This window comes from Polistes fuscatus, unplaced genomic scaffold (assembly GCF_010416935.1).
Source record: "Polistes fuscatus isolate 324 unplaced genomic scaffold, CU_Pfus_HIC Scaffold20, whole genome shotgun sequence".
Classification (NCBI taxonomy): domain Eukaryota; kingdom Metazoa; phylum Arthropoda; class Insecta; order Hymenoptera; family Vespidae; genus Polistes; species Polistes fuscatus.
The window spans coordinates 26,551-52,193 of NW_025113097.1; the positions used below are offsets into that span (position 1 = coordinate 26,551).

General features: G+C 28.7%; 4 protein-coding genes and 3 long non-coding RNA genes across 9 annotated transcripts in view; 1 reads left to right on the forward strand and 6 right to left on the reverse strand.

Annotated features, from left to right (window-relative positions):
• Window positions 1–2,896: 2,896 nt before the first annotated feature.
• LOC122517388 lies at window positions 2,897–4,993 on the reverse strand. The gene is made up of 3 exons (XR_006303827.1): window positions 4,934–4,993; window positions 4,676–4,716; window positions 2,897–3,046 (listed from the first exon to the last, which is right to left on the reverse strand). It is a non-coding gene; the product is annotated as an uncharacterized LOC122517388 (long non-coding RNA).
• Window positions 3,361–3,666, reverse strand: LOC122517387. The gene is made up of 2 exons (XR_006303826.1): window positions 3,635–3,666; window positions 3,361–3,552 (listed from the first exon to the last, which is right to left on the reverse strand). It is a non-coding gene; the product is annotated as an uncharacterized LOC122517387 (long non-coding RNA).
• A 259-nt stretch (window positions 4,994–5,252) lies between the features above and the next one.
• Window positions 5,253–5,860, reverse strand: LOC122517389. Its single transcript, XR_006303828.1, has 3 exons — window positions 5,777–5,860; window positions 5,450–5,503; window positions 5,253–5,368 (listed from the first exon to the last, which is right to left on the reverse strand). It is a non-coding gene; the product is annotated as an uncharacterized LOC122517389 (long non-coding RNA).
• Window positions 5,861–9,724: 3,864 nt separating this feature from the next.
• On the reverse strand, window positions 9,725–14,271 carry LOC122517437 (ubiquinone biosynthesis protein COQ9, mitochondrial). 3 transcript variants are annotated; one of them, XM_043635824.1, is made up of 6 exons: window positions 14,123–14,271; window positions 13,580–13,638; window positions 10,828–11,028; window positions 10,362–10,705; window positions 10,052–10,279; window positions 9,725–9,962 (listed from the first exon to the last, which is right to left on the reverse strand). In XM_043635824.1, the coding sequence occupies exons 2-6, from the start codon at window positions 13,626–13,628 to the stop codon at window positions 9,927–9,929; spliced, it is 858 nt and encodes a 285-aa protein (XP_043491759.1). In that variant the 5' UTR covers window positions 13,629–13,638; window positions 14,123–14,271; the 3' UTR covers window positions 9,725–9,926. The 3 variants fall into 3 exon arrangements, with proteins under 3 accessions (XP_043491759.1, XP_043491757.1, XP_043491758.1); XM_043635822.1 differs by lacking the exon at window positions 14,123–14,271 and adding an exon at window positions 13,943–14,102; XM_043635823.1 differs by lacking the exon at window positions 14,123–14,271 and having other exon boundaries at window positions 13,580–13,800.
• Window positions 14,272–14,620: 349 nt separating this feature from the next.
• Window positions 14,621–19,705, forward strand: LOC122517350. Its single transcript, XM_043635696.1, has 5 exons — window positions 14,621–14,773; window positions 14,897–16,474; window positions 16,564–16,766; window positions 16,846–16,974; window positions 17,088–19,705. The coding sequence occupies exons 1-5, from the start codon at window positions 14,752–14,754 to the stop codon at window positions 19,470–19,472; spliced, it is 4,317 nt and encodes a 1,438-aa protein (XP_043491631.1). The 5' UTR covers window positions 14,621–14,751; the 3' UTR covers window positions 19,473–19,705.
• A 396-nt stretch (window positions 19,706–20,101) lies between these two features.
• Window positions 20,102–20,954, reverse strand: LOC122517352 (U1 small nuclear ribonucleoprotein C). The gene has a single exon (XM_043635698.1). The coding sequence runs from the start codon at window positions 20,759–20,761 to the stop codon at window positions 20,249–20,251; it is 513 nt and encodes a 170-aa protein (XP_043491633.1). The 5' UTR covers window positions 20,762–20,954; the 3' UTR covers window positions 20,102–20,248.
• Window positions 20,955–22,057: 1,103 nt separating this feature from the next.
• LOC122517351 overlaps window positions 22,058–25,643 on the reverse strand; it is a 65,754-nt gene continuing 62,168 nt past the window's right edge. The window contains exons 9-11 of the mRNA XM_043635697.1: window positions 24,721–25,423; window positions 23,775–24,270; window positions 22,058–23,679 (exon numbers count right to left, since the gene is read on the reverse strand). Coding sequence (XP_043491632.1) covers window positions 22,768–23,679; window positions 23,775–24,270; window positions 24,721–25,423 — 2,111 coding nt within the window. The 3' untranslated portion in view covers window positions 22,058–22,767. The remainder of the gene's footprint in view (window positions 23,680–23,774; window positions 24,271–24,720; window positions 25,424–25,643) is intronic.

Sequence of the window (25,643 nt, forward strand, 5' to 3'; positions counted from 1 at the left end):
TTTTTCTGATTTCACATAGGAATCCATATGTTTCGGTATTTTAAATCCGGTATTTTAAATTTGTCGTGACGTCACAAAAATGAAAATTTGTTAATAGGATCACAGGATGATACAAGAGCTCCTCGAAGAGAATAGGAAACAAGTGCGCTGATTGGTTGATAATAGACCCAGCATCAACCAATCAGAAATTCATTAAGAGCCGATTGGCCAATTTTCAACCAATCAGCGCTCTTCTAGGCCATATATTGAGAGCTGATTGGCAATTTATCAACCAATCAGCGCAATATTAAGAGCTGATTGGCTATTTATCAACCAATCAGCGCAATATTAGGAGCTGATTGGCTATTTATCAACCAATCAGCGCTCTCGTTTCCTACTCTCTTCGAAGAGCTCTTGTATCATCCTGTGATCCTATTACCAAATTTTCATTTTTGTGACGTCACGACAAATTTAAAATACCGGATTTAAAATACCGAAACATATGGATTCCTATGTGAAATCAGAAAAACGTCAAAATTTTGATTTGAGGGTGGCATTTAAATGCCTTTCACAGTATATATAGATATATTATATATATCGATAAATACATTCATTAATATTTTTCCAAGCTATTAAATATTATTTATAGTCTTTTATAATATTAGTTCTATGAATATAGAAAAAAAAGTAGAAAATATAAATAATAATAATTTTTATCCAAAAATTAAATTATTAATACTTCTCAATAGTGACCTAAATAAGATATTTTACTCTGACGAAAATTAGAATAATGTGATATTTTTTATCATTTTTTTTTTTTTTTTAATTATCTCATTACATTATTCCAAGGAGTCTATAAAATTCGCCAAACATTTAAATTTTATTTTAATTCATTAATGATAGTTAAATTAATTATATTATATTTACGTATATGTAAATAAAATATGCTAATGCACAAATATTTTTAGAAAATATATATAATAAGTAATATTAAATGTACAATCATGGTATGACATCGTCTTAAAAATTACAATGAATTTGTTACATTATTGAGCTATTAAAACACTACTCTGCGCTTTAAATTATAGATATATGTAGTAAATAATTCATTTCGTATCTTCACTTATGAAATCACACCCGGTATCAAATATATAAGCATATTATTTAAAAAAGATTTATCTAGCAATCGTTAAACGAAACAACAAATACATTTTATATTATGTAATGCCACCACAATGTGGCATAATAGTGTGATATGTTTCTTCATGATACTACAGTTTTCTTCTTTTCTACCCAAATTTTTGCTACTAGAATATTCCTTTAATCTCTTTTTCATTTAAGAAATTGCACAAAACCCTACAAAGGAAATGAAACTATTAGTTTGTTACACTATCTCATGTAAAATTGAAAAATCTACAGTATATTCTCTGTTGTATAGATAAGAAAAGATACTAGAAATGTTTTAGTATTTCTTTTCTATCAACGTACCATTAAATAATGAATGATCCTTATTAGAAATTATATAGCACAAGTACAGTTAAATCTTAAAAGGCAAGTGAAAGACTTTGATGATCAGTAGAATTTAATTTTCTGACAGCATTATTTTCTTCTCCTTTAGATTTACGAAATAAGACATTTTTTCAATATTTCTTATCTATGGCCTTTCTGCTTTAACAATTTATTATTCAAAAAGAATAGTTTCCTTTAGATAAATTATTGCCAGTCGATGTATAATAGTGTTCTCAATTACGAAGTACAATACTAAATAATATACTTTATATATGTTAGGAATATCCTAATGCAATGTATTTCCTATTTGACTTTTAAATTTATAATAACCATGAGGCATTCCTTCTTCTATTCTTTTGAAAGAATATTACAGTACATGGTTTCCTTCAATTCTTTTGATAGAATATTATAGTACATGGTTTCCTTCCAGTGTGAGAACGGAACACTTTCACCTGTGTCTTCCTAAATCTTTCATGATTACAGTGTTTTTCGATTTTTCTTATCTAATTGAAAATTATCTTTCCTTTCTTCTAGTTTAATGAATGATCACCTATGCAGAAAGAATAAGATCTTTAATACTTTGAATAAATATTTTTTAAGAAATTATTATAATATTGGTTTATTTCCAATACAAGATATTTATGTTTGTTTACTAAAAGATCCTTTAAACTGCTGCTGCATTCTATTTGCAAAATGATTCCCATGGAATCTCTACAAAAAAGAAATTAGTTAATACGAGTCCTCAAAATTTTCTAGTAAGTCGATTACCAATAATTTTTTTTATTACCTAGTACGAGGCTTGGCAATACAATTTGTAAAAGAAAAGAATCCATTATGTAATATGATTCCTATTTGTCTTTTAAATTTGTAATAATCAGGATTCTTTCTTTCTTAAATTATTTTGGTATAATATCATAGCACATGGTTTCCTTCCAGTGTGAGAACGGAGCACGTTCACTGGTGTCTTCCTAAATCTTTCATGATTAATGTGTTGTTGGATTCTTCTTAACGTAGTGAAAAATCATACGCTCTCTTTTCCAGTACATTGATTGAACACTTATGCAGAAAGAATCAGATCTTTAATACTTTGAATAAATATTTTTTTAGAAAGTATTATAATATTGGTTTATTCCCAATACAAGTAATTTATGTTTGCCTTTTAAAAGATCCTTTAAACTGCTGCTGCATTCTATTTGTAAAATGATTCCCATGGCATCTCTACGAAAAGAAATTAGTTAATACAAGTCCTCAATATTTTCTAGTGTGTCGATTAACAATAATATCTTTCATTACCTGGTACGAGGCTTGGCAATACAATTTGTAAAAGAAAAGATTATGTAATATGATTCCTATTTGTCTTTTAAATTTGTAATAATCAGGATTCTTTCTTTCTTAAATTATTTTGGTATAATATCATAGCACATGGTTTCCTTCCAGTGTGAGAACGGAGCACGTTCAACAGTGTCTTCTTAAATCTTTCATGATTAAAGTGTTGTTGGATTCTTCTTAACGTAGTGAAAAATCATACGCTCTCTTTTCCAGTACATTGATTGAACACCTATGCAGAAAGAATCAGATCTTTAATACTTTGAATAAATATTTTTTTAGAAAGTATTATAATATTGGTTTATTCCCAATACAAGTAATTTATGTTTGCCTTTTAAAAGATCCTTTAAACTGCTGCTGCATTCTATTTGCAAAATGATTCCCATGGCATCTCTACAAAAAAGAAATTAGTTAATACAAGTCCTCAATATTTTCTAGTGTGTCGATTAACAATAATATCTTTCATTACCTGGTACGAGGCTTGGCAATACAATTTGTATAAGAAAAGAATTCTTAATATAATATGATTCCTTTTTGTCTTTTAAATTTTTAGTAATCAAGATGCATTCATTCTTCAATTCTTTTGATAGTATATTATAATACATAGTTTCCTTCCAGGGTGAGAACAAAACCCTTTTCACACTGTTTTCCTAGATCTCTCACGATTACAGTGTAGTTGGATTTTGCTTATCGAATTGAAAATTATTTTTCCTTTCTTCCAGTTTAATGATTGATCACCTATGCAGAAAGAATCAGATCTTTAATACTTTGAATAAATATCTTTTAAGAAATTATTATAATATTGGTTTATTCCCAATACAAGATAATTATGTTTGCTTATTAAAAGATCCTTTAAACTGCTGCTGCATTCTATTTGCAAAATGATTCCCATGGCATCTCTACAAAAAAGAAATTAGTTAATACAAGTCCTCAATATTTTCTAGTGTGTCGATTAACAATAATATCTTTCATTACCTGGTACGAAGCTTGGCAATACAATTTGTATAAGAAAAGAATTCTTAATATAATATGATTCCTTTTTGTCTTTTAAATTTTTAGTAATCAGGATGCATTCATTCTTCAATTCTTTTAAAAGTATATTATAATACATAGTTTCCTTTCAGGGTGAGAACAAAACCCTTTCCACACTGTCTTCCTAAATCTCTCACAATTACAGTGTAGTTGAATTTTGCTTATCGAATTGAAAATTATCTGCTCTTTCTTCAAGTACTTTGATTGAACATCTATGCAGAAAGAATCAGATCTTTAATACTTTGAATAAATATTTTTTTAGAAAATATTATAATATTGGTTTATTCCCAATACAAGAAATTTATGTTTGCCTTTTAAAAGATCCTTTAAACTGCTGCTGCATTCTATTTGTAAAATGATTCCCATGGAATCTCTACAAAAAAGAAATTCGTTGATACAAGTCCTGAATATTTTCTAGTAAGTCGATTAACAATAATATCTTTCATTACCAGGTACGAGACTTGGCAATACAATTTGTACAAGAAAAGAATTCTTAATATAATGTGATTTCTATTTGTCTTTTAAATTTGTAATAATCAGGATGCATTCCTTCTTCAATTCTTTTAATAGAATATTATAGTACATGGTTTCCTTTCAGAGTGAGAACGAAACACTTTCACCGGTGTCTTCCTAAATCCTTCATGATTACAGTGTTGTTGGATTCTTCTTATCGTAGTGAAAAATCATACGCTGTCTTTTCCAGTACATTGATTGAATACCTATGCAGAAAGAATAAGATCTTTAATACTTTGAATAAATTATTATATAATAATTATTTAAGTGTAATATAGTACTTGTTTTTTTAAAAATAAAAGATTATTACGTTTACCTTTTACATATTTGTGTCTTGATTATTGCTTGTCACTGCAACTACATTTTATTATGATACAATTTTATATTAAATCTCTACTAAGTAGAATTAAATTGATAAAAGTATTCAATATTTACTTGTTAGTTATGGCAAAGTAAGGTTATTAATTATTTAGTAAAGTGTATAGTTATAAATTTAGTGGACATTGAGAATTTGCCAATATACTGTATTTTTTATTTGTTATTTCAATTAGTAATAACTAGAATGCATTCCTACCTTAATTCTCTTAATAGAAGACTACTGCGTATGATTTTTTACCAGTGTAAGTAAAATAAGAGCGGTGTCTTGCAAATTCTTTCATGGGTGTAGTAATATCGAATTCTTTTTATTGTAGTCGAAAATAATATATTTTCTTTTTCTTCTAGTAAAATGATTGAACATCTATGCAGAGAGTATAGCTTATTAATTCTATGAATAAATATTATTCCAGTGTAATATAATATTTGATTTTTACAAATATAAGTTTATAATGTTTAACTTTTATATATTTGTGTCTTGATTATTTCTTGTCACTGCAACAGCATTTTTTAGGATATTTTTGGGGATATTTTTTAATTACCTGAAATTAACAGGACGATGTAGTATCTGTGTGATCTCCAGCACCGATGCCGCGAAAAGAAAGAAGGGAAGCCAGCAAAGAGCCCTGGTTGGCTGATAGTTATTAACATTGTAAATGAGCAATTAGAAATTCCGTGTAACCAATAGAAATGTATTTCATGCACACAAACTTACCCCGTCGCACGTACTTGCTGTAGCTCGCCTTTCTTCATGACCACTCTAGTCAAGCTTAATATGATAATTTATTTATTAAATAAATAAAAAATTTATTCTATTTTTCTATTTAAGGTACACATATCTTGTTAATTTTTAAAAAATAACGAAAAAAATAAAGACAATATGCACTATAAACCTTATTACAACAAACAGAAAAATACACATAATTTATTTATTAAATAAATTGAAAAACCGCTTTATTATTAATTATAATTATCCAATTAATAATTATTATTATCTAATCTATTTTTCTATTAAGTGTATACGTTCTTGTTTAATACTTACAAAATAACGAGTAAAACGATTTAAACTACAGGAACAGATGGATTAGAAAAACGTTAACATTTTTATTCGTTGGTGACATTTAATTGCTTTTCACAGTATATGAAGATATATTAAATATATTAATAGATTCATTCATTAATATTTTTCCAAGATATTAAATATTATTTAGTTTTTTATAATATTAATTACATGAATCTAAAAAATTTTATCGAGAAAATAAATAATTATGAAACTATTAATTATAAAGTAATTAGCTTCTGTATATGAAATGGATAAATGGAACCAAGGGAAGGAGAGTTAAGGAATATGATATTAATTAGGGATTTGAAAGGAACTAATTACAATTATAGTGTTTATGGTAAGCGGTCTTTAGCTGGATTTTACTTGCAATGGAATGTATAACATATAAAATATGTTAAACATTATACTGAAAGTAAAATACCATTGCCCGGGTCTAACCACGAGGAGGTAACCGCTTCCGAAGACCCACGAGGGATGTGCATCCTAAAGATGTCCACATCCGAAATAAATTTCAAAGAAATAAGATAATCTAACGAAGAGAACGATTTTAAGGAGCACCACTCTTAGTCCTAAAAGAAAACTGATTAAAAAGAAACATATAAAATAAAAATACATTAAAATTATTTTCGATTCAAAGTATGTTAATAAGTATGTAATGCTTATACTAGTACATATATGTTTAAATAATCTGAAATATAAAGAAAGTGTATTAGAGTATTAAAAAAATTGCTAAATAATTGATAGATATGTATATTTTAATCTAAAAATATGATTGTATTTTTTTATGAACCTTTCTCTTCGAAATCTTCTGTTAGACTGACACGTTGTCATATAAAAAAGTTTTTTCTATTGAATGTTGTTTACGTGGATTTCCGAAAGTTGCACATGTGTGTAACGAAAATATTACTTGTAATAAAGTAAAATTAAAATTATAACATTCTCATTTTTGTATTCTATTAATTTTTATTTAATTGTTTAAACTAATATAGATTTTTTTTAACGTTCCTGTGCAGTGATGCCTTCGGAGGGGGAAATTTTCATCGAAAAATATATCATATCGAAATTATTTAATATTCAAAGTATGTTAATAAGTATGTAAGGCTTATATATATATACTAGTACATATGTGTATCTAAATAATCTGAAATATAAGGAGAGTGTATTAAAGTATTAAAATAATTGTTAATTAATCGATAAAAATGTCTATTCTTGTTAAAAAGCTCGAAGTATATCTTCTGTGATCCCTTCTCCTCGGAATTCACCGTTGATCTGAATCATTATCCTCTGTCAAAGTTCTTTTGGTGAAAGTTGTTTACAGGACCTTCCGAACGTTAAGCATGCATATAAAAGAAAATCAATAAAATTAATCAATAAAATTTAATATTATAACGCTCTCATTTTTATATTCTTTTATTTTTTGTATAATTGTTTAAACTAATGTACATTTTTTTAGTGGTGACTTTGGAGGGGGAAATTGTCATCGAAAAGAAAAATAAATTAATATTGATTAATATTCAAAAATATGTTAATAAGTATGTAATGCCTATACTAGTACATATATGTGTCTAAATAATCTGAAATATAAAGAAAGTGTATAAAAGTATTAAAATAATTGTTAATTAATCGATAAAAATGTCTATTGTTGTTAAAAAGCTAGGAGTATATCTTCTGTGATCCCTTCTCCTCGAAATTCACCGTTGATCTGAGTCATTATCCTCTGTCAAAGTTCTTTTGGTGAAAGTTTTTTACAGGACCTTCCGAACGTTAAGCATGTGTATAAAAAGAATAATAAACCTATTTAATAAAATTTAAGATTGTAACGTTATGATTTTAGCATTTTTACATTTTTATGTAATTGTTTAAACTAATGTACATTTTTTTTAACGTTTCTGTGCAGTGGTGACTTCGGGTAATAAAATTTTCGTTCAGAAAAATATCCCATTAAAATTATTTTATATTCAAAGTATGTTAATAAGTATGTAATGTTTGAATCAGTACATATGTGTTTAAACAATCTGAAATATAAAGAGATTGCATTAGAATATTAAAATAATTGTTAAATAATCGATAGGAATGTCTATTGTTGTCTAAAAGATCGTAATATATGATCTATGTACCGTCCCCTTCGAAATCCACCGTTGAAATGAGACGTTGTCCTCTATGAAAGTACTTTTATTAAATGTTGTTTATAAGACCTTCCAAACGTTGCGCATGTATATAAAGGGTGTCATACATCTAATACATAATCTTTAAGATTATAACGTTCTGGTTTAAGCATTTTTATCATTTTTATGTAATTATTTAAATGCTCCTGCGCAGTGATGACTTCGAGGGTAAAATTTAGCTGCAATATAAAAAATGTGCATAAGTGCATTAAAATAATTGTTAATATATACGTAATGTACACGTATACATTATACACGTATTTTTTTCTGTGCTCTGTGATAAAGTTTATAGTTCAGGTTTATAGTTCATACAGGCATATATGCATAAGTATAGGCATCTCGTTTACATACACTCATATATTTGATTTTCTTTATATTGTTCTCTAATGTAATTTTATTTTTTACTTCTCTTAGGTTTCTAAGCATTGGAGAGTCCAGAACGAATACATATACCCGGTCTAATAAATGTGTTTTTACTCATTTTTATCTTCAAATTCATCGAGGAAAGCGTTATTTTTTTTTTACGCTATGTGACATATAGAAATGTATAGAAAGAATGAGAACGAGAGTGAGAGAGGGAGAGAGAATAAGAAAACAAAACGTTCGACCTACAGACAATTATGAATGTGTATGTATATTTGTAGGAATTTCTCGAGGTGAAAATAGAAGAATAACCGGCGAAATCGAAACGTAAACAGTCGAGCACCGAGCATTCGATACTTCTACGAGATATACACAGAGCGATCTCCATTCCCCTTCCGTCCTTCAACGAGTATTGATCTAATGAACGTGACGTATTATATATATATAAACAATTTAATTATTTTATTTCTAATCTTATCATTATTGAATTAATCGTTTAAAAAGTTTATTATAGCATTAGACAGCATAATAATTGATATACTTGTTAGGTTATTCTTTATTGAGTATACTACTACAGTTATTGTCTTCTTTAGACTTCTTTAAAGATTTTTATTAATAATTATTAATAATATTTTATATTTTATATGCAATTTTATACAAGTAATGAGATTTTGGCAACTGATATTTCTTGGTTTTGTATATTGAAATACAAAGCAAGCACTATCAAACAAATAGTTGCATACTTTACACTAAAAATTAAATATAATTATTTAAAATTTTATTATAATATATATATATATATATCATATACTATCAAAGAATAGAATATCAAAGAATACTCTATTCTTTGATAGTATTGTACCGTCATCGCGTTAAATACGCCCTCTGGTAGTAACTAGATGAATCTGGCTAGATAAAGAAGGGAACTTGTGAGCTTCTATGTACTTCTGTATTCCTTGACAATACCAACAATGGACAAAATCATGCACATATGGATTAACGCTCATTTATAATGTTCCTAGCATATAAAAAGTAAGTTCAATTATTAATTTGTGATATGAAGACGTCGATTAATAATTTTAGAATTTATACTACCAAGTTATGCGAGTTTATTTCATTTGATTTTTATATATATGAAAATATATATAAAAATATATATATTATATATTTATTTTATATATATAAAAATAAAAAAATTTGATTTTTATATATATATATAATATATACACGGTTTTCATTTTTTCTTTTATGTAATTATTACATAACCGTGTTTAAATTTATTTATTTGTTTCGTAAATATTAATATACATATAAATTAATGTAAGGATCAGATACTAATTTAAATGCTACAAATAAAATCTTTAAATGATAATCACAGTGCAAATTTTACAATCTGTCATACAGTTTCTCATAAAATATATTTATAAAACTGTACAAAAATTGTTTACAACCTAAAAGTAGTGATGATATAATAACGAGATTTTATGTCGGTGTAGAGTAAGTCATTTATATATTACAAGCTTCCGGTAATACTTTTAAAAGATATTGTAATTACATTTATCTACAAATACTACACATCAGTTTTAATTTATTTCTAAATTTTATCTGTGCCAATTCAATCCAAGTATATTGCGTGCCTAAAAGATTAAAAAATGATTACGTGATAATCTTTGGTTTCTCTTTTTAATAATTCAACTGTATAATCTTATAGAAGAAAATAACTTACAGTAATTATGGTAGCATTAGCTATTTCTTTTGCTTGTTTCAAAGTTTGTTCCGGTTGCTGTAAATCCGATGTTGCGGATATAATTCTATGTAATTGACTAGCATCTTCTATTCGTCTTTTCAAAAAGCTCCACGTTTGTTTATGATCTTCGCTGTTATCTTGAAGCATGTATAATTCTGTTGTCTTATAAATACCTGCTAATACTACTCTTTTAGTATACCAATTGATCTAAGAATAAAAAAGGAATTAAGAATCATTAAAAATATAATTTTAATTAATTACTTGATCGCAAAGTAATATATAAACCTACATCAACGGATCTATCACCAGCATAATAACAAATATCATCAACCAATGTAACTAAATTTGCTAATGCTGTCGTAACATTTGGTGGAAGTGTCATAAGCGCTATTGCTTGTGGCCAATTTTGTTTATAGGGAATTATCATCCTAAGCCTGGTTTCTACTGCATAACAGACTTGTTCTGATCTATCTTCTATTTTTTTAACAGGATCTGCTTGAGCCGTTCTATATTTTTCTTTCAGAATATTATTCAATTCGCTATTGCAGGTAGAATAGAAATGTGCGACTAATTCAGCACCACCATTTGGAAACATTCCGTGAATTATGCCAGGATAACCAATAGATTCAGCACCTTTGATAGATTTAACGTTCAGTTTTTAATTATATTAAATCATTTGACTTAAAAACATTAAAACATTTAAATAATATAAGATTTACTTATGTATTACTATTTATTTAAATAGTAATAATTACCAGCACTAATAGCTTGTCTGCTCCATCCTAATTCTGGTACAAAGTTCATAGATGCTGTAAGGATCTTTTTCTTCGTTGTTTTCTCATACTCTTCTTCAGTTTCCTTATTCGATGACTCATTTTGTTCTTCTTTCTGATGATCTGTAGTATCATTGGACCGATATCTTAATAGAACTCTTGAATTCAAGAGACTTCTAAGTCCTATATCAAAATGGTATATTTTACTGTTTACATTGAATTATACATTTATATATATATATATCATACACAGTGAAAGCAATGGAAGACGTAATTAAATGTTAACATTATTTTATATTCTTATATAATAGCACATACATATATAAATTATTATAGCTTATAAGATACTTTTTATATCTTGTTTACAATACATTCATCAACTCTAATTAAAAGACTTTCCATTACATCAAGACCGCATAAAATTTGATGCGATATTTCTAATTTCTGTTTGATTGGCATGGCTGGTAAGTTTTGGTTACCAACAGTTAATATCACGTCAGCTGCTTTTGTTTCACAAGAACTATGAGATTTATTACTTTTGGCTTCTTCTAAATCTTTTATTTTAGTTCTCCAATGTGCTTTGCTTAGATGTATCCCTTGTTTTAAAGGTTTCAAGAAATTATTTTCAAGCGTATGTATCAAGTCCCAAATACCAGTTTCATTGGATTGATCTCTGATAAGTAAAAATCTTAAGAGATTTAATCCTGCTATTATTTCATCTGATATCTCTATCAAATCAGTTCTACTACCATGAGCCAAGTTACAAGCATGTTTTAATAAAGATTCCAAATTGTTTCCAAAAAAATATGTACATCTAGGCGTTGTTATTAAACTTTGAACGATAGATGTTTTAACTAAACCAGTTACCAAGCCAAGAACACCAGAATGGTGCGATCTATGATACAAATGTATAATTACGGAATATCTTGCTTCCATATTAAATGCATTTAAAATATATTTTTCAAAAATTAATGATGCTCTTTTCCTTTCATTATGGCTTTCACAATATACCATTACTTTAACAATTTTCTCCAATAAGTTAGTATAAATTTCTAATTCTAATGTATTTGGACCAATAGACATTTTCTCTAAACGTCTCAAAAGAACTTCTATAAATGTAAAACCTTTATTTATTAAATCAATAAAATGTTTATCAACTAGATGACCAGCAAGAAATATGCAAGCTTGAAAGATATAATATGGATGATAAACTTGTGGAAGTTTTACCCAAAAAATTTCTTGTGTTATGACATAGAAATAAAAATTAGCATACGCAAAAGTTGGTACAGTATCTTCTGATTCCAAGACTTCCAATTTTTCTAGTCTATTAAAACTTAGTTTCTCTAAATCATTTTTAAATAATTTTTCTATATAATTTACCAAGCGTCTTTTCATGAATTTTAAAAAATACAATGGATCTCCATTAAGTTTAAATATAAGCATTAATATATCATTACGTAACAATTCTACTTTATTTTCCTCTATTAAATCTTCACGTAAATAACTAAGTGGTCTTCCTAATAAAGAAATTAACAAAGCTGTAACGTAATTATTAAATGCAATATCTTGATGAGTAATTTTTTTTGGATTTAATTCTCCGACTATTGAATGTATAAATGAAACAACATGGGAATATATGTTGATAATTTTATCCGGTATTATGTTGTTATTCCTCTTATTTCTTTTTGATTCTAAATTGTAAACTGGCATAGGTAAATCTTGCATATATGATTGTATTGTACTAACGCACCATTCAATGATTTTAGACTTATCAGTTGCTTTATTAAAACAAATTCCAACTGGTTTCAACAGCGTCAAAAATTTCGTATCATCATCTAAGAATTCAATTTGTTCTAAAAATTGCAATATAGTCTCACATGGATTACATGTTTCTGCTATTTTATTAAGTATATATTCGCAACTTTTAAATAATTTCTTTTTTTTCATAGAATTAGAAATGGTTAAATAATTAGATACAATGGGTACAATATCCCAAGCACAATCTTCAATGGTATCATTGTAAAGTGCAAATAAATACATAACACTATCTGCATCATCGTTTTCCAAAGATTCTTTTAAATTCTCAATAAACATTTCAACATTTGGTTGTTCGTTGCTCGACATTTTTTTAGGTTACTTGATGAAATAACACTTGACGTTTAAATTTTGTCGCGTATACACATACACATATAAGTACAAACTTGCATAGATAAAATTATTTTTTTTTTTTATTGATTATTATTATCTTGTTTTAATTAAAAAAAAATGTAAATAAATTCCGTTAAATTAAACGTTTAAAAGACACGTATAACGGTTCCAGATGAAATTTGTGATGGTATGAAGGTATATATATATGTGTGTGTGTATATATATATATATATATATATATAATATGTGTTTCTCTCTCACTTCTTCCTATTCTTTCTCTTACTCTTTTTCTCTATGTTAATAAAACCAGTAAGAAAAAAATTCTGCAGAGATAATAAAGTAATGCCAAAAACGATAACTTAACGCAAACTAATTAACATTTTTTACTTAAAATCATTACTAAAACATAATGTAAATTTGAAAAACGTTAAATTGATGATATAACTTTACAATGATTGATGATAATTAATCATCATTAATGATGCATTTAAGTATAAAACGTATTAGTTTTTGGAAATAATTAAATATGAATAATATAATATATTTAATTTTATTCTTTTGAAAGTATGGGAATGAAATTGCTCACCATTCACTGCTATTATCCGTCCAGGTAGAATGAAGTTGTATACAGCCATATTAGAGATACTGAAATATCATATTAAATCATAATAAATTTCTTGAGTTTTATAGATTATTGTTTCCTTGGTAGTTAGCTAATAATAAAAACGAAGATTAATCATAAATCAAAATGAATGTGAAGAATTCGGAATAATTTGATTTAAATGAACAATATTGTGATTTTTGTCACATGAATAATATACATATATATATACACTATTGATGTATATACATATCGTATTTTAATAGAATGAATTAATTATAAACAATTTTTAAATATCATTTACATATAGATCATCGAATGAATTAAAATTAATAAAATAAATCTTACTTTGAATATTTCTGCAAAGGATATCAACAAAATGTCTTATTAATAAATTTCTATTCGTAAATTTTTAATATATAATTTAAATTTAGATAAAAACATTATATAATTATGAATAGATAAATTTACTTAATATTTCGTAATAGTAAAATATCGAAGCATACAAATGCAAGCCAGTTTTCTTACTATTTATTCTTTGGAGATAGAAAATTTGGGAATATAATAGTTATTTTATATCTATTCGTAGTTGGTCACTAAAGTGACCATACCAAGTAATATAATTATTATCTTTGTATTACTTGTTAAAGATAACACAATTATTACATACGATAAAAAAAAAAAGAGAAATTAAATGTGAAAACAATTCGATAAAACATAAAGTTGCATTAATGTATGACGTAATTTCATAGAATTTTTCTACTTTCATGAAAACGAGTCTAATGTCGCACCGATTTAGATCATTCTCATGAATCCTATTTAAGAACCTCTATTTATTATATTCATATAAATATAAGATTCAATTTAATGTTATTATTTATATAATTGCAAAAAAACAACAGTAAATATCTTTTTTTTATCTCATAAAACAAAGAAAACGTTTAGTTCTTTTTGCCTGGGTTTTCTAGGGATGTTTACATTTGAAAAGTAACAGTTGCACAGCATGCGTTCTTTATGATTATTATATTTGATTCGATTTTAATATTGTATCCATGTAGTTGATGTGCACATTTTTTTTTATGCATGTTATGAGGAAATGAATGATAAGGATTTTTGGATATTTGTTTATAATAAATCTTTTGTAAGATTTAAATAACATGGAGGATAATTTGCCAAGTAGTAAGTCAGATTTACTTTTAATGATCATATAAATGTAACCTTAAAATATTTTCATCCTTTGTCGTTATGTATATTTTATGTAATTGTTTTTCTTCATGTTTGTAAACAAAATTGTTTTTTTAGATAATCATTTCGGTGAGGAGGATAACGATAGTGATTTAGAATCCAGATTATATGCTAACATTTATTATGTGCCAGTAGACTCTGAGGTTCTTAATGAAAAGCCAGTTACTTCAAAAAGTTTTCCTAATAAGACTAAGAACATGGATAATACTGCAATATTAGATAACAATAAACAAAATGCGACAAGTAATTCGAACGAATCTTTTCGACAAAATGAAAAAGTAATTAATAACGATATGAAAAAAGTTACACGTGAAAATTTGATTGAAAATGTACAGAATAGAGATACAGATCCTTATGTGTTTAACGAAACTGTTGAAGAGCAAGAAAGTATCAAGCTCAGGAGAAAAAAGAGTAAAAAAAAAAAGGAAGCGAAAGATTCTGAAAAATTGTTCTCTGAAGATCTTAATAAGGAGGACAATTTATTGCACGATTATTCTAATATTAAACAATCTGATATTACAAATAGCAGTACTCCAAAGAATAAATGTAAAGAATCGAAACAGAAGAAACAAGATACAGAAAGTGTAATCACTAAAGACAAGGGTTCACAAGAATCTATTAAACAAATTCATAATAAGAAACATAAGGAAACTAAAGAAATGGAAAGCAAGTACAGTACCCTTGATAAAAAACATAAGAAAAAGTTACACGATGCTGAGCGTTGCAAAAATAAAAAAGAAGTTGAGATCGATTCTGATTCGGATGAATCTATATTAGAATTACCAGTTCCTCCTAAACCTCAGCCACCTGTCATTAATTTAAATGATTCCGATGAAGAGAACGTAGTGATTAGTGAGAAGAAGACGAAGAAAAAAACATCTTTTAATCATTCAAATTTATATACGAGTAATTTCAAAGATCAAGTGAAAAAAGCACTATCCAAATCGCAATCTGAATTAAAATCTTTAAAGGACTCAGAAATTTCAATGGAGATGGAGGACATTGTTTTAAATTGTACAGAAATATGTAAAGGCGCTTCCAATATTAATGAAATTAAAGAAATGAAGAAAAGTGCTCAGAAGAAACTAGATTTTACAAAGGAAGTAAATTCAAATGTTCAACAACAATCCAATAAAGTTAATAATAAAAAAAATAAGTCTGGAAAAAAAATTGTTGATTCGAACAATAAAAATTTAGATAATAAAAATAAAAGCAATGTAGACCAAAACCTTGTTAAAGAACAAAATAATACATTTGCATCCATGTGTACCAGAAAAAATATACAAAATGATACATCCGGAACTAATTTAGGAAATACAAATACAGATTTCACGCAAGATATATTGCCTGATAATGAATTTATTATGTCGCAGAATATATTAAGTCCAACTAATAAAAGACAATTGGAAAGGGAAAATGAAGAAAATATTGAAAATGTTAAACGATCAAAAAATAGTGAAAATTTTTCTAAAATTCAAGCGAGTACAAGCAGTAATAGTAACGAGCAAGAGAATAAAAATAAATCGGACAACAATTCCTTTTTTCAACCTATGTCTAAAAAGTTAAAAGCTTTTTATAATAATTCTCGTGGTCAAGAGAACTTTGATGTTAAAGAAATTCAAAGAAAAATGTCCAGTAAGTAATTGATTTTATTAATTTTATTAATTTTATTAATGTCTTTATTCCCTTGCAAATAAACGTTTTTGTTTATATATAAATCGTAGAAGATCCACGACTTTGGGCTATTTTAGATGATGATTTGACATTAAAACCCAAGAGTCTAAAATGGAAATTAAGATGTACTTACTGCCATCAAAGTGGCCATTTGAGATCTAATTGCAAAGAAGTAAAAAAATCAACTACATGCTATATATGTGGCCTTGGCAATCATAAAGGATCACGGTGTACACAAAGATTCTGTCTCACGGTTATAAAATAATTTTTAATATTATATTTTTAATGTGTTATTTTTACAATAAAATGTTCATAATAAACATTGATTTTAGTGTGGTAAAAAACAAGACACGTTCAGACCAACTTGCGAAACCTGTAGAACACTTTATTGTAAAATGTGTTCTGCAGTAGGTCATGTGCATACCGAATGTCCAGATCTTTGGAGAAGATATCATCAAACAGTAAGATATATCATATTTGTTATTTATCTATTTATAAATATCTCTTTTACGTACATAACAAAGTATATCATTTTAGTAATCGTAAGTTAAAATAAATAACAATGACATTTCAGACAACTACAGATCAAATAAGTGTTCCTTTAAACGTATTGGGTGTAATGAAGCCTGCCGATCGTCTCTTTTGCTGTAACTGTACAAAACGAGGTCATGATTCCTCTACGTGTGGAGACTACAGATGGTCGCAACATTTTCCTACACCATCGTTTGTATCGAATTATACAGATGGTCCAACTTATGTTGATAACATAAATGAGGTAAATGACAGGAACACGCTGAACGCAATCAGCGAAAAGTCGAATAAAGACATAATTACTAATGTCCGTGCATCGGACAATCTTTTGCCATTTCCTAAAGAATTAATAAAAAAGAAAATAAGCCAAAAGAAGGCATTTCCACAAAATGTGTGGGATAGAAATCATAATGTTGCTTTTATCATATATGAGTGTGGTTATTTTTATACAATAGAAAATAATGGAATGGAAATTACATATATTATAACCGCAAGAAAAGGTTTCAACACGTACAACATAATGGAATGTAAAGTTGTTCCATATTTTGTAGAAAAGTTGAAGAATCTATTTATGTTTCATGTGAAAATATATAAAACAGAAGGTTCAAATAATGAAATAGTCTTGCGCGTCAGAACATTTGCTCATTTAATAAATGACTTATGCAGACTTATTCTATATTGGCTAAGTCTTGATGATGATGAAAAGAATCACGTAATGTTTATGGATTTACCATTACAACGAACAGATTTGATAAACTTTTTAGAATCGGAAATAAGTAAATTACGAAAAGAAACGGGTAATGCTCTTGCACTGTATGATACCATAATTTCGATAAAAAATGAATTATATAATCCAATAAATGTAGAAGTACAAGTAAATTTGGTGACTCGTTTAAGAGAGACACAGACGAGATTACTTTCGATATTGAATAATCATCCTAATTTACGGACAATTCTTAATGAAATTCACGAAATTATTAAAATTTTAAAACAATTAACAGGTATGGATGTACCTCTTCAGGCATATCTTCAAATTTTAACAGTCTATAATTTTATATTTGTACCTCACACTCCACCAAAATCTTTTATAAATAAGTATGGTAAATATTCAAGTCCAAAGGCAAACAAAAATGCACGTAAGTGTAATGCTAAGACTAATTTTCTCTCGGAAAATATTCCAGTTTGGCAAGATTTACAGATGCACAATAAAATGCACCAATCATTTGTTAACATTTTACCAAATAATCCAGATTACCAAACAAATCAAGGACCTAATATTAATAATCTAACAGTTTGTTATCCTGTTCAAAATGAACCTTCAAATACAAATGATTTTATACATTTAGAAAATTCAACAGCAACATATAGTCACATGATATATAATGATTCAGTTGAATATAATAACAAAGCGGAAGAGAATATTAATCCCCGGAATTACAGGAGTTCAGAATATAATTATATACCAGGACCAGCTATAGTTCCAAATGAATGTTACAACGATAATAATGCTTTAGATAGAAATTCAATTGATTATAATTTGCCATCTACGTCGTACGATTTATATCCAGTAGATAACACTTCAGATAAATATACAAATATTACCGTAAATATGTCAAATAAAAACGAAGCTGACAAAACTGCTAGCAATCGTGAATTAAATATGAATAATTCTAAAATTGACGAGTATCAGAATAATGATAAATGTACAAATATCGTTGTTAGTGTATCTAATAAGGATCAAATGCGTACGTGTAATATTAAAAATGAAAAAGAACAACCAAAAAATAATAAATATACTAACATTACTGTTAGTATATCTAATAAAGATCAGAATCGTTATGCTACCTGTTCATCATCAAATTTAAATAATTTTACAAGTGATAATAGCCAAAGTACTGAAGTTAATTATCCAGAAAATAATCAATTGAATGATGAAAATAACTCAGTGTGCATAGAAATAAATAAAAATGCACAGAGTAAAATAGAAACAAAGTCTTTAAAAGAAGACATAAAAAATAAGAATAAAGCCAAAAAGTCTAATAAAGAAATCAAACCGGCTAAAGCAGGTCAAAAGAAAGGAAATAAGAATGTAAGACAAAAGTATGATGTTACAACTAGACAACTAAATAAAGCAAAAGGGAGACTTTCCAGATTATATAATTTGCAAAATACTATTCAGCAAAAATTAAGTACGTGCAGATCAAATAATCCTGAATATTGGAAGAAAAATGTGTATAAGATTGAAAAGATGGTAAAAAATTGTCAAATATTACATATTACAAAAGCTTTAGACGTTGTGAAAGAAAAAATTAAACAAAAAACTTCAGTAAGAAAGAGTATTTGCATGCTTCAAAAAATGGTATTTATGGAGCTTCTGCATCAGAAAGAAATAAAAAATTTGTACGATGGATTTGATAATGCTTCTTAAGAAAACAATGTGAATATATTATAATATTATTAATATAGTTTATGTTAATAATAAATTGAATAGTTTTCGAAAGAGAAATATGAATATTATTCATGAAATATAGATGGAATGATAAAGTTAATTTTAATTTAGTTTTCTAACTGTATAAAGTGCATATAGATATATATTTGCATATCCAATTATACAGAAATTAATTACGGATAAGTTTAAACTTACATTTATGTAACACATAGATTAATATTCGATTTTAGTTTTGCATTTTTAACATAATTATGTCATATGCATTTTCTTAAAAAGGTATATATAATAAATAAATATATAAATTTATTGTTATAATAATTTATTTTATTAGCATAACACAGAATAGTTTAAAATTATCATATTTAAATATCATCTTAATGATGATTTCTTTTATCATTACAGAGATAAGAGCACATTCATTGAACATTGTGTTATCGCCTTAATTTTCAACAAAATATTAATTTTTAGAATATAAATCAAGAGAAAAGGAATACTTAATAATATTTTGAACTTAAATGATAAAATTCAAATATATAATTATTGAATGCATTTATTGACTAATCATATAATTCATAAAATATAATATATAGATTTCTGTTAGAGAAATATTGATTTTTATCATATCGTCTTGTATTCCAGTCAGTTTATACATAGTCAAATATATAAACATGAAGTATACAATGCATAACATTGTCCTGTTGACGATGAGCCTTTTTAGGGTATATTTTTGCAAAATGTAAATAATACTTAATTTTTTATTTCTTCATTGGTGGAGGACCACCTATAGGTGGTGGAGGTCCGTTCATAGGTGGTCTCATGGGTCCCATAGGACCCATTGGTCCCATCATTGGACCCATTGGACCCATAGGCCCCATCATCGGTGGTCTCATACCCATCATCGAAGGCATTGGTCCATGTGGGCCCATCATCATAGGACCGCCAGGACCCATTGGACCACCAGGATGCATACCTGGTGGTGGCATCATACCTGGTGGTCCTTGTGGTGGTACTCCAGGTCGTGGCCCAAGACTAGGTGGTGGTGGTATAGCAGCACCTTTGTTCGCTGCAAATGGATTAGATGCAATTTTGCCAGCCTTGAAAGCTGCTGTCGTGGCATCGATTAAGTGTTGAGCTTGTTCCTCCATCCATTTTTGATAGAAAAATTTAACATTATCTTTATGTTTTCGTCCTTGGCAATGAGTTTTTCGAACGCTTGGTGAATCGTGCGTTAAATATGTATCACAATAATCACAATAGTATTTGGGCATATTGCGAATATTCTTTATTCTAAACTTTTTTTATTCTAAATCAAATTATTCTATTTGCGTTTAAAAATATAAGTACAATTTCTTAAGAAAATTGTCAATAATCTTTATAGGTTACGTTTTTGTACATATTATTATTCAATTAAGTTAGGTTATGTATCAGGCAAAAGTGGCGCCGTCGCATAATAAGGGCAACCAACCCTTACGAACGAATAAATCTTAAAAAGTTGTTATTCAACAGTTGTCAGCAGTGTTTGTGGCGGAGCATTTCAACTTTTATTTTGTCAGTCATCAAGTTTAATTTGGCGGGTATAGTGTAATAATATATTAACTAATTAAGTGTAATAATAAAAATTAGATTACTCGTGTATATTAGATATATTAAAGAAGAAAACGAAGTTGTGCGTGTGCGGAAAGGCAAGGTATGAACATAATTAAATCTTTTCATTGTATTTCTTCTTCTTCTATGTGTTTTTTCTTTTTATATATATTTTTTTATTTTGTTATTTTCAGCAAAGTACAAAACGTTAATTTTCGGCTTAAAAACTATTTATCGTTATTCTGGGCTGCGTTTGCTTTCTCTTTCTCACTTTCTTTCATATTTTTTGAGCATACAGGAGAAGAAAAAAAAAATAAATTTTTTTGCGAAAATACATTGCCGACATATTATGATATACGATTGTAATACATAAATAAGTATTTATATGTATATGCAACATTCGTGCAATAAGTTAATTAAGGCAACTCTGTCTCGTCGTTATTATTATATACACATTAGTCTTTTCTTTTTTGAATATATTACTATTCGTCATACATAAATTTATATATATATATATCTATATAATAAAGCTTTGCCAATTTATACTTACATTCCTTTAAATGGAAATGTAAGCATATGCTTAAATACATACAGTAGATTTTCGTATAACATTCCGAATTCTTATAATCTTTATCAAAGATATATAGAAAATTTTCTTAATGTTTATATTTAATACAAGCCTTCTCAAATAATTCGAATTCATACAACGTGTAACATATTAACTGTGTTATACGATAGTCTACTGTATATACATATTCATATATATGCATGTGTACGTACATATATATGTAATTAAAAATGAGTATGTCTTAAAAAATTATCGTAATAATTATATATATACATATATCTTTCGCTATATTATACGTAAATCCTTATTATCTCGTGATAAATAAGAAATAAAAGATAACTAACTACCCCGACTAGACTAGAGCAAGCAAACGACTTCAAGCCAGGTGTACGTAATATTTTTTTTTTCTTTCTTTCTTTTCAATAATTATCGTCGATTTCATATTTACATAAAAAATGACTCCTCTTAATTCTATCGTATAGGAGAGGTACAGGTTGCGCAATATTATATCGCAAAAGGCGAAAAATAAATTAATAACTTAAGACGAGATAAGGTTGGGGATTAATTAGATTTAAACAAAAAAAAAAGGAAAAAAGAATTATTTTTTACTAAAAAAGGACGCGTGAAAGTATATAAAAAGGCGAACGATATTTTTGATCCTAACGATTTCGCGTATCACTTGTATATGAGCCTTTTACGAGCCAGAAAAGTCATTAAATTTACTCGTAGAATTTTGTAATATCATATCGTCGAACACACTTGATTGATTTTTTTATTTTCTATATATACTTTATCAATATTTTTAAATTATTATTTTGTATTGCTTAATAGATTATTTGCTAAATTAATGGCTCATATAATTTTATGGTACAACGAGTTCCTTTTTTCTCCTTTTTTGTTGATTTTTTCTTTGCGAAGAAAAAATATATTATTGCGTGACTTTTATAATCGATAATCGAGAGATTACGTTATATAAGACATTATATATATATATTTGATGTTTTAATCTTATTGCTTGAAAAAAATTCGTCTAAATCATCATCAATCTTAGCAGTCGTTTGATTGATAAATAAAGAAACACACGAGTGTATTTCTTATTATCATGTTCCGTAATTGTTTAGATCAGAGAGCAGTTTCTAATGTTGGTGCACTCGGGCTACGGGCAGTAACGTTTTGAGAATTAACGTGTTTCGGTGATTCCGATCTTGCTCGAAAACGTTTGCCAAAGTAAGCACTTTGTCCTTGTCGATCGTTAGAAATCGGTGTGCTGGCTAGAAATTGAGCTCTCGCCAATTGATTGCTCAATCGTCTGGATTCGATCGCGTTTACGGCTTCTAGTCCTTTCGTCGTTATTTGTGCAGAGTTCTGCGAATACTGTTGAGATATATCGGTATTATTATTATTAGTAGTAGTAGTAGTAGTAGTAGTGGTGGTGGTGATGGTGGTAGTGGTTGTGGTAATGGTGGCAGGGCCGTTTTCAACCACGGTGAAAGAAGATAAAACTTTTGGCTCGATCTGTGCAGTTCTTTTCGGCGTGCGATTATCTTTTTTGTTATCGAAGTACGAGTTAGATATGACGGAGGACAATCTACCGTCACAGGATTCGAATATATTGTCCTCTTCCATCATACTTCGTAGATTATTAGACTGCGGTGGATCGTTGCCGAGATCCAATTGTCTTTTGCTGTTCAATCTCGAGATAGGCGAGGTATTCTCCGGGGACGGTTTCATAGCCTTTTCTTCAGCTGCGGTATCTTCGATAATAGTCGAGGACAAGACGTCAGTTCTTGGGGTTTGGAATCTCCATACCGATCGAGGACTCATTACTTTGGTCAAAGGAGTTTGCGAAGGATTGACGATAGCTGGTGATTGCAGCAGCAGCTGCTGCTGCTGACACTGTTGTCGGGAAAGTTTTAATTGTTCAGCTGCCGAGAGTCTTGTAGGTCCAACTTTAACGCTCTGTTGAAGGAGCAAGCGTTTGAAATCTAATCGCGAAGTACTCGATGGAGAATTAATCGCTTGAGAAATGGGTATCTGAAAGATGAAAATATTACAAGTGTAAGATTGAAAAAGAAGGAGAGGATGATGTAAGGATTATTATTGTTCTTCTCTTTTGTTAATTATCTTACCTCAGTTTGTTTTTGAGATTCAGGACTCCAACTGTGTCTGTTACCGGGCGGTGTTTTAACAAGAGAATTCATTGAACCGTACGGCGACATGTTTTCACTATCATCTTTGATGTTTAATCTCTTCTTTGATTTATGAATCGCTGTGAATAGTTCCTCGTTGGACATTGTACTTTTACTCGGCGATAAGATCAAATTTGTCGGTGTATTTCTACCGGAAGAAGAGGACCCTTGAACGGGAGTACTCCTGCCGGAAGAACTTGGTACAGGGGACGGAGAATTGCCGGTTGTTAGAGCGAGACGTTCGGCAACGGTTCGAGACGATCGTGCAATAGGTGTGGAAGACTCGAACCCGTTACCATAACCAACACCGATGGGGGAAATTGGATCGTGCTTTAGGAGATTCGTACTAGCCGGTGGCATCGCGATGGGTTCGTTGATGGGAGAGGAAGCTAAGAATCGATAGCCAAGTGCGGATTGACTCAACGCCGTTGCGAATCTATAACAAAGTCATAATTATTATTATCTAATATAATTATACGTATTTATAGAATTTTAGGTAAATATATTTTGTTTAAACAAACAAAATATTTCATATAGAATCAATCAATTTAAATAGATTTCTTTACACTTTATCGACCGCTAGCCTATTAATCGGCTTTTCAATTGCCAACTCTTATCGACCGCTAGCCTATTAATCGGCTTTTAACTATCGACGGTTTTCGTACAGATGGAAAATTAGCCGGTACTGGGAGTAAATGCGCGTGCGACTAAGTCCGTACTTAGTGAGTGGCAGCCTCAACTACGAGCGGTTAATAAAGTGTTAAGACATTTTTTTGTTGTCTCGGATCAGCTTTCGGTTTTTAAAATAGGAAGTTTAGAATGCGGTAGTGTAAAGTGTTAAATATAAAAAAATGATAGATCGGTTATAATTGTCGATCCCTCTCACCTATTTCTGACATCAACGATCGGCGTTGTTTGCTGTTGTTGCAGGAGTCTCTTCCTCTTCTCGAATTCTTCCAACTTCCTATTACCTATCGCGAGACGAACCTGCCCGGTAACCTGTTCGGGAACCTGCTTAGGAACCTGCTCGGTAACCTGCTCGGCAACGGGCCTTCGTCCTTGTCTGGCTAACATGTGCATTGCACTGAGGGAACCACGTCCAAGACCTCTCGTGATGTCCGGAGTGACGCTTCGTGGTGGTTCGATCTCTCTTTGAGCTCGCCTCGTGGGTAAAGTATAAAATTGCTGTTGATCGCGCTGGACCCTTCCGGCCATGCAAAATCCTTGATTTTTTGCATTCTGCATTTGAACTGACTGACGCTCACAATTACGTAATTGGTGATCACAGTAACTTGCTATTCTATTTCGTTCGAAGAACTTTTGATCGTCGTTGTAACGATAATGATCCTGGGTATTGTTTCGAGTACAGGTATTCTCAGGATATCCTCGTTTTTCATCGTTATTTCCTTGATTTCGTATTTCTTCTTGATACAATCTTTGATGATGATTACCTTGATTAGTATCCTTCGATATTTCTTTGTATTTGTGTGATTTTTCTTTATTCCCTGGCACGGGTGGTGGTCCGATGTATGATGGAGGTTGTTGCATCACTATCGATTCTGACGGGATAACTAAATATAAACCATTGTCTGAAACAAAAAATGTATCCTTTAGTAATTTCATTTTTATTTCATGTATGTGCACAAAATGTTTTTACTACATCGATGTGTGCGATTTCTTGGTCATTATTTATTTTAATTTCTTTTATTTTCATTTCGAAATATTTTGAAAGATCGTAGAATAAATTAATTTTCTAATATTCATATAAATCGATACAAATTTTTGATCTATGACATATCACGTTTTTAT

Bases quoted from the DNA above. Each gene is read 5' to 3' on its own strand.
- LOC122517352 (XM_043635698.1), bottom strand. From the start codon at position 20,761: ATGCCCAAATACTATTGTGATTATTGTGATACATATTTAACGCACGAT.
- LOC122517350 (XM_043635696.1), top strand. From the start codon at position 14,752: ATGGAGGATAATTTGCCAAGTA. The intron at 14,774-14,896 runs GTAAGTCAGATT...TTGTTTTTTTAG, and splicing joins GGAGGATAATTTGCCAAGTA to ATAATCATTTCGGTGAGGAG. The intron at 16,767-16,845 runs GTTATAAAATAA...CATTGATTTTAG, and splicing joins CACAAAGATTCTGTCTCACG to TGTGGTAAAAAACAAGACAC.
- LOC122517437 (XM_043635824.1), bottom strand. From the start codon at position 13,628: ATGGCTGTATACAACTTCATTCTACCTGGACGGATAATAGCAGTGAAT. The intron at 10,280-10,361 runs GTAGGTTTATAT...TTTTATTCTTAG, and splicing joins CTGGTGATAGATCCGTTGAT to ATCAATTGGTATACTAAAAG. The intron at 9,963-10,051 runs GTAAGTTATTTT...TTAATCTTTTAG, and splicing joins CTAATGCTACCATAATTACT to GCACGCAATATACTTGGATT.